Source organism: Hermetia illucens, chromosome 4 (assembly GCF_905115235.1).
Source record: "Hermetia illucens chromosome 4, iHerIll2.2.curated.20191125, whole genome shotgun sequence".
In the NCBI taxonomy this organism is placed as follows: domain Eukaryota; kingdom Metazoa; phylum Arthropoda; class Insecta; order Diptera; family Stratiomyidae; genus Hermetia; species Hermetia illucens.
The window spans coordinates 160,702,375-160,713,709 of NC_051852.1; the positions used below are offsets into that span (position 1 = coordinate 160,702,375).

The window sequence follows — 11,335 nt, forward strand, 5'->3', positions numbered from 1 at the left end:
CTTGAGTTCCCGGCTCAAACGCATCATTTGACGTCGGTAGAGTTTGCGCGTGACCGTTTCGTTCGGTTTTAGCAGCTCATAGTATATCACACCCAGTTGGTCCCACCATATACACAGCATGATCTTCTCACCATGAATATTCGCTTTGGCCGTCGATGATGAGACATGGCCGGGGTATCCCCACGTTGCCCGACGCTTGGGATTATCGTAATGGATCCACTTTTCATCGCCAGTAACTATTCGATGCAGAAAACCCTTCCTTTCTTGTCGTTGGAGCAGTTGTTCGCATGTGAAAAAACGGCGTTCGACGTCTCTTGGCTTCAGTTCATACGGAAACCAATTTCCGATCTTTCGGATCATTCCCATTGCTTTTAAACGATGGGAAATGGCTTGCTGAGTGATTCCAAGTGTTTTTCCAAGTTCTTTTTGCGTTTGCGATGGATCTTGGTCGAGCAATGCCTCTAATTCTTCATCTTCAAAAATTGTTGGCCGTCCGCGCCGGACAGTTCTTCGTTTTCCAAGTCAAAATTGCCACTTTTAAACCGTCCAAATCACCTCTGACACCTTCGCTCAGATAGAGCATGGTCACCATAAACTTCCACCAAAATGCGATGACTTTCGGTTGCTTTTTCCTTCATATTGAAATAATGAAGTAGAACTCCCCGCAAAAACAGATTATTTGGTACAAAATTGGCCATTTTCGTTGATGAAAAAAGTATTGTTGTTTACACTTCAATTGAATAATTTATACTGACGTTTGTGCCTATTGACAGTATATTTCCAATGAATGTTTGGAAATGTGGATCAATGGAATAAAAAACAAGCTACGCCATCTATTGTGAAAACGGACAGAACTTATTTGTAGGCCTTATATGTGGATTTCAACTAAGTTATTCCTTTCCATATCCATCACGTTTTATATTATTTTTGTTTTTCAATGCGATTAAAGTCAAAACTACAAACATTAACGTGTCAGTGGCTACCGTAGCGAATTGAGTGTTCGTTTATATACAATAATGTTTGATAGGACGAAAATAAACCTTTTTGTAGACATCTGGACATCTAAAGAGAATAAATTTAACTTCAAACTGTGCTTGGATATTTTTTAAAGGAAAGTTGCAGAGCTGGTTTGGAAGAACACCCGCATTGATACACAGCAAAAAATATATACAAAACATAAAAATATTTTAAGTGTAGTATAATGATAATAATTATTAAAATAATAAAAAATAATGAAAAACATTTAAGAGTTCTCAATACAACATCAAACAACAAAGAGAAAATATGCTTAATTGATCAGATATACTTTTGATAATTATTCTGATTTATTAACGACCAGTTTTCGTGTAAACGTATCTCTCCATCCTTTTTTTCTGTTTCTCTTCTTGCGAAGAGAACATTTTTGAGAAAAAAGCTGATATTTTTTAATAGAAAATGTTTATTTATTTTAAATAAAACAATTTTTATATAAATATATATTTTATATTGTAGTTGATACGGTAATTTAAATTTTTGCTTTAGTTTTCTCATTAGTGAGTGGAAAAATACGAATCTAATTGACAATTTCTTTGTGGTTAATTACGACAAATAGACAACACACGAATGTTACTATAAATATATTGTATTCTAATTTGTATATTGATTAAGTGCTTATGAAGCTCAGTGTTTTTGTTCCATAGAATTATTCAACAAAAAAAAAATTGCATACAATATATTAATCGCTTTCTCTAGGACACACAAGTTTACTACATAGCGGAAATACAAATACACTCTCTTTGAAAAGAAGCTGAAAAACGGTAAACAAAAATTGCTTACACATGATAAAACGTATTTTATTACAACAATATGTTTAAGGGTAAAACAATTATACATTTTACTGCTATAATAGTTACGGAAAACAATCTTGAAACTTAGACAAGAATTCAACGGAGAAGAGTCAATAAAGAACCAGTACCCGGCAAGTTGGCAGCAACGTATGCAAGGTTCAAAATAAATATTCATTCTAATACTTAACATTTCCTACTTGCTAAATGGATTTCTACTTTTAATCAAGAAATAATGGAAGCAATTTTCGTATTCAATTCGAATTATAATCATTACAATTATATTCTTTATTCACATTCTCTCGCTAAACAGCAAAGTGAAAACAAATAAATATGACGATTTCACTGAACACGAACATTTCAATGGGCTTTCGTTTTTTATAGGTTTCGTTTCAATATATCTTAACTATCGATTGTCCTCTTCTGATTAACTTATCCTTTACACTGCTTCTCCTAAGTAGAAAACCTTGAAAAGTTATGTTGATGTACATCTAAAGCACCTAGAGATTAGTTTAGGCTAGTGTTTATTTATTTTCGTATATTATATACATGAAACATTTCAACTGATTTCTCATTATGATAGAAATATACTTGAGAGAAAAGATACAACAAAAAAAAACAATGTTTGCAATGAAATTCGTTACAATGTACTTGAAACTGAACCAGATGAACAAACAAAAAACCAACTAGCATGACATTGTAGAAATATTTTTATCCATAAATAAGAGAAAGAAAGAGGAGGAGCAACATTTGAAACTGATTCTCGAGTAGTTTCATTTTCGAATTATCTATCTGTGCCTGCATTACCTAATCGATTAATCTAAAGAATATGAAATCAGTTAGCTTAGCTTAGCTTCCTGGAAAATTGATTGGCGGATACGGTTCTTTGTTGTTTGTTGTTCAGTAAAATTTCTTGATAAGAATTGAGTGTAGCGTCGTGTTCCGTTCACAAGTTCGGAAATAATGTTCGACTTCTCAATAAATCAGTATTGCCGTGCCCCATTATGCAATCCTTGTTTTGCTTTGCACAGGTTATCCTCTCGAAAACTGTTCAGTTGCTGTTGTTCGAACAATGCTTCAACTACATATCATTGAATCTAAAATAAGTGATTTGGGATAAGATCACAATGTGACGAGAAGAGGGGACGACGTTGCTAGCAAGTAAGTTCTTTACAACAGTTCATTGTGAAGAGAAAAACTGGGTTTTGTTTGATGTAGAACTGAAATCGTGGTAAATTGTTTGAAAATTGAATTTGAACAAAGGTGACTTAAAGGCAGAGTCAGAAATAGCAGAGTGTGCCATAGGTAGGCGATGAAAAAGTATGAAATTTTCAATATGGACCAACTAACGCAAAAGAAGGAAAATCTCATTTTCTAGACAAACTGTAAACCGAATGCGAAACAATTCGGATATAAAACAAAATTCAGTGGACACACGTAAAAATATTCAGGAAAACATCTGAACTATATACTTTTCTTGTCTTTCTAAGTTTCTACCGGGGACAGATTTATGTTCCGAAACAAAAGAGGGACTTACAAATCTATACAGAACCGACAGGCGGAGTTGGCCAAAATCCACACTCTTAGAAAACTAGGTGATACTTTGACAGACTCCCAGATTTGAGACAGTGGAGACTTTCTTAGGAGTTCATGACATAGAGGAGGATAGAATTGGACGAGACTAATGCCATGGCCATCCCGATTCGCACTTGCGTGCTGCTGCCGCATGTCAAGACGGACGCGCGCTCTCGCCCTGGTCGCGTTTTCTTGTTGGACGAGGGGCTTTAATCGAACAAAGGAGACCCGTTTGACCGTGCCCCCCGACGTTGATGCTATAATGATGTCGGCCTCGAGGACTTCGAAGGGGCTCTCATAAGTTATCTCCCAGTATACCAGCTCCGCCAGATTTGCAGCTAATTCTTCTCGATTGGCTGTCCAAAATGCCAAGTAGAATGAGTGTCGCTAACTGCGACCAAGAAGGGTCATTTTGAACCATTAAAGCGGCCTTCAGCATCCAGTGGCGTTTAAAGCCGAGGAGTTTGCCCAACTATGAGAAAAGCAAGGACTTAAACTGCATTTTCTGGTCGACGATTATATTTTCCGACACACCAAAGCGTGGTATCCATTCTCGACAGATTGCCTCTGTACAAAATTGTGTAGTAATGTCTTTCAGGGGTATTGCCTCAGCCACCACGTGAACTTATCGATGATTGTGAAGCAATACCTGAAATTGAATCGAGGGATTCATAAGTCCGCCATCCACTTAATGGCGGACTGGATCAGTTGAAAATGTCATTTTCTCGGTTGTGGGCCACGGATCCCTTATCTTTGGGAAAGTACCCAAGTTTGAAATAATAAAAACTTGTTGTCTCTTTTTCGTTGGTGTGAATATTTATTCTTGCAAATACCGATACTTGTTCCCTTCATCAGTGCAGGGTTAGCACTGATGAAGGGAACAAGTGGTTCCCGACATATCGGTATTTGCAAGAATAAATATTCATACCAACGAAAAAGAAACAACAAGTTTTTATCATTTCAAATAATTAATCGACAGTGGCGGGGATCTTGACCCCTGTACGGTCTGCCTTCAAGGAAATATTTAATTGCGAGGTACGGGGCGAGTAACTCACGATCATAGGTGCTGTTCCGTTGATCGAGATTTGAGCTGTTTGGAGAAAAAGCTCAATGGCTGCCAGATTTAGTTCATTTTTTGGTCAAGAGCAGCACCTGCGGGAATGTCGGAGGTATCGACGAATATTCAGGAAAAAATCTGAACTATAAGTTCTTCTTTTCTGTCTAAGTTTCTGCCAGCAAGAGATTTGTGTTCCCTAGTTAGGGTAATGAGAAACTAGAAAGCGAAGAAGAGGGTCTTACAAGCCTGTACAGAACATACAGGAGGAGTTGGCCAAAGTTCACTCTCTTAGAAAACTAAATGGTACTTTCACAGACTCCCAAATTTGAGACAGTGGAGACTTTCTTTAGAGTTCATGGCATAGAGGAGGATAGAATTGGACGAGACTAAATTTAGCAGTTTCTGTAAGCGAAAGGGGCTCAAGAGGAACTATAACACCACAAAGGCGGTTGTTTTTAGTGAAAAAATAGAAACTGCTATAATATCTTTAATGGACCTCAAAGCACTTGACATGGATAACGTCTATACCACTATGCTGAAGGCACCTGAAGACGTATTCTTAGAAACATTTTTCTGGGTTGTCTAGTTTTGGACTACATGCCTACTTGTTGGCAAAAACCTGACAAGAATGACTATTTAAAGAGCTTCGGACAAATTATAATAATAATCGTTGGCGCAACAATCCATATTGGATCTAGGCCTTGAAGTGTGTTAGAGCACTTCAATTCAAGACCGTAACGGTACACTACAGTAGACTGTAGGAGGCAATGTAGTCAGCATTGCGCTCGCCCGAGATTATTACCGCTGAGTCGACTGGTATCCGACGTCAAATCACAATACAAATTCCACTGTCACCAGTGAGATTTGAACCGCGACCTTCCGCACGACAGCCTTGTGCTCTAACCACTCAGCTATCCGGACAAATTAGCTTAACATAATTTCTGCTGAAATGTGTGGCGAAACTAATAAGGAGTCACATTCGCGAGGCAGCATTAAGGTCGCACCTAATAAATGAAAGTGGATGAAGGGAATGGCAGTATCTTCACCGTAAGCTATTCTGACTAAAAAGAACTCCATAATATACAATCGGTTCAAAAACAACCATATCCGGCACAGCTCTAGATGCACTATTCAATTTCCAACATTTGAATGTATACATATATGTGGAGTGCAGAGCACAGAATTCAGCTCTTATAATGCCTTCTGATTGTCAGATCCCATAAATTTGCTTGGTAGAAGATATAAAAGTTAGCGCCCTATAGAGGAAATTAAGAAAAGCCAGAAGAATGGGTGGTCCGGTTACTCAGAAACAAAATAAGGTTTGACAGCAGGGGCCTACCCATCGCATAAAAACAAGAAGTGAGCATTTCAGGCAGAATAAAACAATCATCAATCTCCCAGGTTGAAATACATGCAATCCTAAAAGCTGCAACACTGTCAGCTAAAGGGTGATCGAAGGACAGGTACATCACAGTCTGTAGCCGTGGCCAAGTAGGTTTGAGAGCGTTAAGTAGTAATCTTATCACTTCAAAACAATTCAAAAATGCCGAACTCGTCTGAACTCCATTTTTAATTTTTTTTTTCATTGAAATTTTTATTCCGATCGATCAAGAAAATTTCAGATTCAGGGGGAAATCCACCATTTCCTCCCCCTCCCATCAATCTTGCATTCGCCCTAAACGTATAAGTTCACAGCCCTAACCTTTGCATCGAATTTCGTGTTGGTAGATTTTATCGTTGCAAAAAAGTGCATGCGACATGGAGACAAGAAACCAGACACGATTTGCTTTCCACGAAACCTTAAAAATCAATAATAAAATACCAAAAACGTATACCTTTTTGTAAAAAGAAACTGCAATGATAGTTTGATTTGATGCAAATCTACATTCTTCCCGACAGTGAGATATTCTAACTCTCATAACGTTACACTCCACATCATATTTACTAGAAATGTACCCTATAAAGAATTTAACTCAAAACATAATCTTTCACTTCTGTCCTTTCATGCGCTTGCGCGGCACACAGGAACATCGTCGTATTTACTGAAAACGGATTGAAAACCCACGTTAAGTTCACCCTAGCAGTATTAAATTTCATCAGCAGAGGACAGTATCGTGGAAATCCGGTTATCAGTATCAATATTGTAGCAGCTGAAACTAATCAATTTCGGGGAAATTCACTGCTAGTGATGGGAAATAAGACTCTGGTGTTATATTCAAGTTAACACATACCTATTTCTACCCCAATAAACACACTCCTCGAGTCAGCACTTCCCTGTAATTAACACCATAAACTCAGGAAGCGCATTTCTCAATTTCAGAAAGCAATATTTCCCAATTCTACCAACATGCAATCACCCGATCCAATTGCATACTCCAAAGACCATAAAATTCAAGTGAATTTCCCTAGAGATCTTTAGCGGCAATCGAATAACTTCTATTATATCAAATTTACCTAAAACGTAACTTTTATTTAAAGAAGGACCTATTTAAATTCGCACCTGTGCGTTTCCGCTGCGAGGTAACACTTTAATTAATAAGCGAAATTGTAATTAGTTGCATTCAAACTGTGAATAAAAAAAGATTCAATTCCAAAATTCAAGTTGTTTCATTCGAGACTCCATAACTCACATTGCTCCTGCTTCCTTCAATAGCATACATATATGTACATATTATCTTATCTTGTTGCCTGATGTGTAACGTGCTCATTGTGTTGTTGAGATTGTGCTGTCGTCGTCTTTTGAGGCGGTTAGATGCCGTTGCCTCTTCTGAGGCGGTTCGATGTTGTTGACTCACCCCTTTTGTGCTCCACTCACTTACATCAATGAAATGAGTAGCACAGTGAAGTCGACTCACTCATGAGTTGCCCATCTCTATTTATTGCATCTTAATAATAATAACCGTTGGCAAAATAATTCAATTAGGTCAGAACCTTGAAGTGTATTAGAGCACTTCATCGACGGCCGTAATGGTATACTACAGGATTCATTCCAGACCGTCACGGTACACTATGGTCAGCATTGCACTCGCCCGAGATTATTACTCTGTTTTTTCTTAGGTATTTATTCACAGCTGAGTCGACTGGTATCCAATGTCAAATCACGATACAAATCCCACTCTTACCAGTGAGATTTGAACCGTAACATTTCGTACGACTGCCTTGTGCTCTAACCACTGAGCTATCCGGACACTCACTGCATCCTAAGCCATGGAAATAAGATGCTGACGCCATAATTAACGAGGATAATTGACATTCAAGTTCCATTAACGAAGAATTTACTCTTCCCCAGCCCTTTTTAAGGTGTTGTGTAAAACAAAACCTTATTAAAATCGATTCAATGTCTGTCTGTCTGTCACACGCATTTTTCTCCAAAACGGCTGAACCGATCCGAACGAAATTTGGTGGACAGATGGGAACTATGAAATCCCACGCATACAGCGAGTGGCATAAATTTAGGTGGAGTTTAAAGGGGGGCTCCCCATACATGCAAAGGGGGGATTCAAAAATTTTTTTCACCGGATATAGTTGTGTAGGGTATCAAATGAAAGGTCTCCATTTGTACGTTCCGAAACTGACATTAGTTTTGGCATAAATTGCAAAGTGCGTGAGTAAGGAGTCAAAATGTACGCATTTGGAGTGAGACAGGACTCATTTTCGGAAACTACCCAACCTAAAAATCCGAAAAAAATCAGGGTGGTGAGCCTAGATGAAATCTAGGCCTCAAAATATGTCCCATTCCGATATCTGCTCAAATAAACTTACTAATAGTATATTACTACTTTTTAGAAATTTACTGAAAAACCCCCCTTAAATTCATCTTAGGACTTCCGAATTTTGTACCAGCATAGGGGACAATATTTCGTACATAAGCGCTAAATTTCATGGAAATCCGGCAATTAACGCCAAAGTTATAGCAGTTCAAACTTAGCAATTTCGCGCGAGTTTACCGCTTCCAAAGTCATGCAAATCAGATGCTGACGTCATAATTACCCGGAATAATTGACATTCGCGTGGAATATTAAAGTCACATTTATGAAGAATCTATTTATCTGCAGCCCTTTTTAAGGTTTTGTGTAAAACACTTATGTGAAATCTAATCTTCAAGAGATGTCCCATTCCGGTATCTGCTCAAAAAATTTACTAATAGTATATTATCAACTTTTAGAAATAGACTAAAAAACTCCCCTTAAGTTCATCCTAAGTGTACTAAATTTTTTTAGTCTTCAGTTCACAAGCGGGGTCGGCTCGTGATGATCGGTTTCGTCATTTTATTTTATCAAATGCTTGATCAGGATGTAATCGCGAGACCTTTAAATGCCCATCCAGCGTATCAAGCCACCATTGTTTTGGCCGGTTTTTTGGTTGCTTACCATTGCTTTCGATGTTCTGATCGATACTGGTTGTTGAATTCTCGTTAGCGTGAATTACGTGACCACACCATCGAAAACGCCTCTCTTGCAGTTTTTCCACGATCGATGCAAACCCATATCGATCGTGGATATTCCCATTTCAGACGTAATCAAAACGTGTCACGCCACCAGTGCAATGCAACATCTTCGTCCCCATTACCGCAAGACGCCGTTCATTGTCCTTTATAGTCGGCCAACACTCAGAACTATAGAGAGTGGCAAACGGACGACATTGCAGTAAATTTTAGATTTGGGACGTGCACTGATACGTCGATCACAAAGAACACCAGTTGGGGAATGCCACTTCATCCAGATTGCATTAATGCGTGAAACAATTTCATTACACAGTTCTCCATTGGCTGATAGCGTTGGCTCGAGATTTTTAAATCGCTGAGTTCTGGCAATGGCAGTAACCTGCCCAGAACTGAACGATTTCAATATCTCGGGTCAATGCTATAAGCCAATGGAGAACTACGTTATGCTCCTCACATAGGGAAACACAAAACCTTTTATACCTGAAGCGTCAAGCTTCCGGTTTCCCGACTTGTTTATATGTGTTGTAGATGGATTCTCCACATTTGCTGCATTTCCAGTGTGCCACGTGTGAGGTTGACTATTATCAATAGTGCTTTCTAAATCAAAAAAAAAATTTTTACTCCCGCCTTTATCATGTACAGGGACCCTCCTTAATCTCAACGCAAACAAAACCTTAAAAAGATATGAAGGTGGCTTGCGGGACTTTGTGAAGCGCGTTGCTTAGTCCGACCCGACAACAAGTGGGCACGGACTTAGGACTCCCCAATCCCTAAACAAAAATTAACTTCCACCAAACTTTGGTCTAAATTATGGCGGATTAACTTCGGTTATAATTTGCACCTCCATTGTGTTTTGCGAAGGAATAAAAAGGAGCCTTAAAACCTGAGATCCACTTCGATCATGTTCCTCCCAGGGCAGAGATGGGACAATGTTTGAAAAGTTGTCTTTGCGATGGATGAAACCATGAGCCATCTTCGTCTCTTATTTTCGTTCAGTCTTTCAAATAACAGAGGAATAATAAATAGAATAATATTCAAAGATAATTAATTGAAAGAAATCAATTTAAACACTTTATTAAACCTAACATCTTAATAGTATTCAATCACTTTTGTTATCCCCTGGCGAACATTTATCCGCCTCGATTTCATTATCTTTGAGTTCATCAAATTTGTTAGGCTGTTCAGAGTCATCATTCGGTTCTCGGTCTTCAGCATTAATTGTATCTTTGAGCTTTTCGGAACTATTTTCGACATCATTCAGCTTTCTCGCGGCTTCATCCTTTGTTTTTTCATTATCGCACCTTTCATTTCCACCAGATTTTCCCTCATCACTTTCCTCTTGTTCACTCTCTGAACTATCATGGCTGCTTCCACCCCCGATTGCCTCATTTTGATTATCAGTTTTTGGTTTCTTGCCGCGTTGCTTCATCTTTTGTTTCTTCTTCTGGCGTTTTGCCCGTTTCTTCGCAGTTTTACTCTCTGCATCGAGACGATTCTTCTCCAACTTAGCTTGGAATTCATCATCCAATTGTTCTCGAAGACTCTTTGCCTGTATGAATTTTTGGCGGGCGTATTCCTTCCGACGCAGATGGCGATATACATGAAATTCACCAGAACCAGCGCCTGCACTTGAGCCCATCACATTTCGTACAAATGTTGGGACTGATTGGAGAAAATCTTTTTCTTTGGGTGTTTCCGGTATGATCACTGGTTTGTCCTGCAATGGAGGGAGATTAAATGAAAAATAAGTTGCTTGGATTTGGAGGAAACAACTGTATCTATTGGAAATAGTTGGCAAATTTGCTTATTGCATAGATTTATTTGTAAATGATGGCAGTCGTATCAAAGTTTATCCAGAAACCAAGAAAATCAACGTACAGGATTTTTCATTAATTTCTCCAGTTTCAAACGCTGCAGGTCGACGGCGGTGCGAATGATCGGGCGAGGTTTCTTTTCTTTATCCCCTTCAGAGCTGTCAGCTTCCACAGGAAACTCCTCCGCGTCCAGCATATCCATATTTCCCAGGCAATCTCTTGAAGTCGAGTCCTAAACAATCTACAAACGAGAGTATCAACATTCAACTGTCAATGATTCTTCTTCTTGAAGGAAAAAGTGCATTCAGAAGGAGCTTGACAAGTTGGGGATACCAGGAAACATCCACCCGCTACCGAATTATTCCATGAAAATTATATGCAATCGGCTAAACATTGATTTAATCTGATTAGTTGACCCAATCAGATGTTTATTATGTCATAAGTGTTTGCCTAGGAGTATATCAAATTTGAACGTATTTATGCCGATAGTCTATAAGTCTAAATTTTAGTGTTAGTGTAGGAAATTTCGAAGAAATCCATTATATTCATTTCCTATTCAAACAGCAGATCACCATATGATAGTGTGTTAATAGACAGAAATCGGATTTATACTCCCAAAACG

The 11,335-nt window shown here is 38.4% G+C and overlaps 1 protein-coding gene across 1 annotated transcript; it reads right to left on the reverse strand.

The window, feature by feature from the left end:
* Positions 1–9,943: 9,943 nt before the first annotated feature.
* Positions 9,944–11,316, reverse strand: LOC119653515 (PRKR-interacting protein 1 homolog). Its single transcript, XM_038058182.1, has 2 exons — positions 10,778–11,316; positions 9,944–10,616 (listed from the first exon to the last, which is right to left on the reverse strand). Exons 1-2 carry the CDS (start codon positions 10,913–10,915, stop codon positions 9,999–10,001), a joined length of 756 nt encoding a protein of 251 aa, XP_037914110.1. The 5' UTR covers positions 10,916–11,316; the 3' UTR covers positions 9,944–9,998.
* Positions 11,317–11,335: the final 19 nt, after the last annotated feature.

What these genes read in the sequence shown, in the direction of transcription:
- LOC119653515 (XM_038058182.1), bottom strand. Translation starts at nt 10,915, where the DNA reads ATGGATATGCTGGACGCGGAGGAGTTTCCTGTGGAAGCTGACAGCTCT. An exon ending in AGAAATTAATGAAAAATCCT is followed by an intron (nt 10,617 to 10,777) that starts GTACGTTGATTT and finishes CCTCCATTGCAG; the next exon opens with GACAAACCAGTGATCATACC.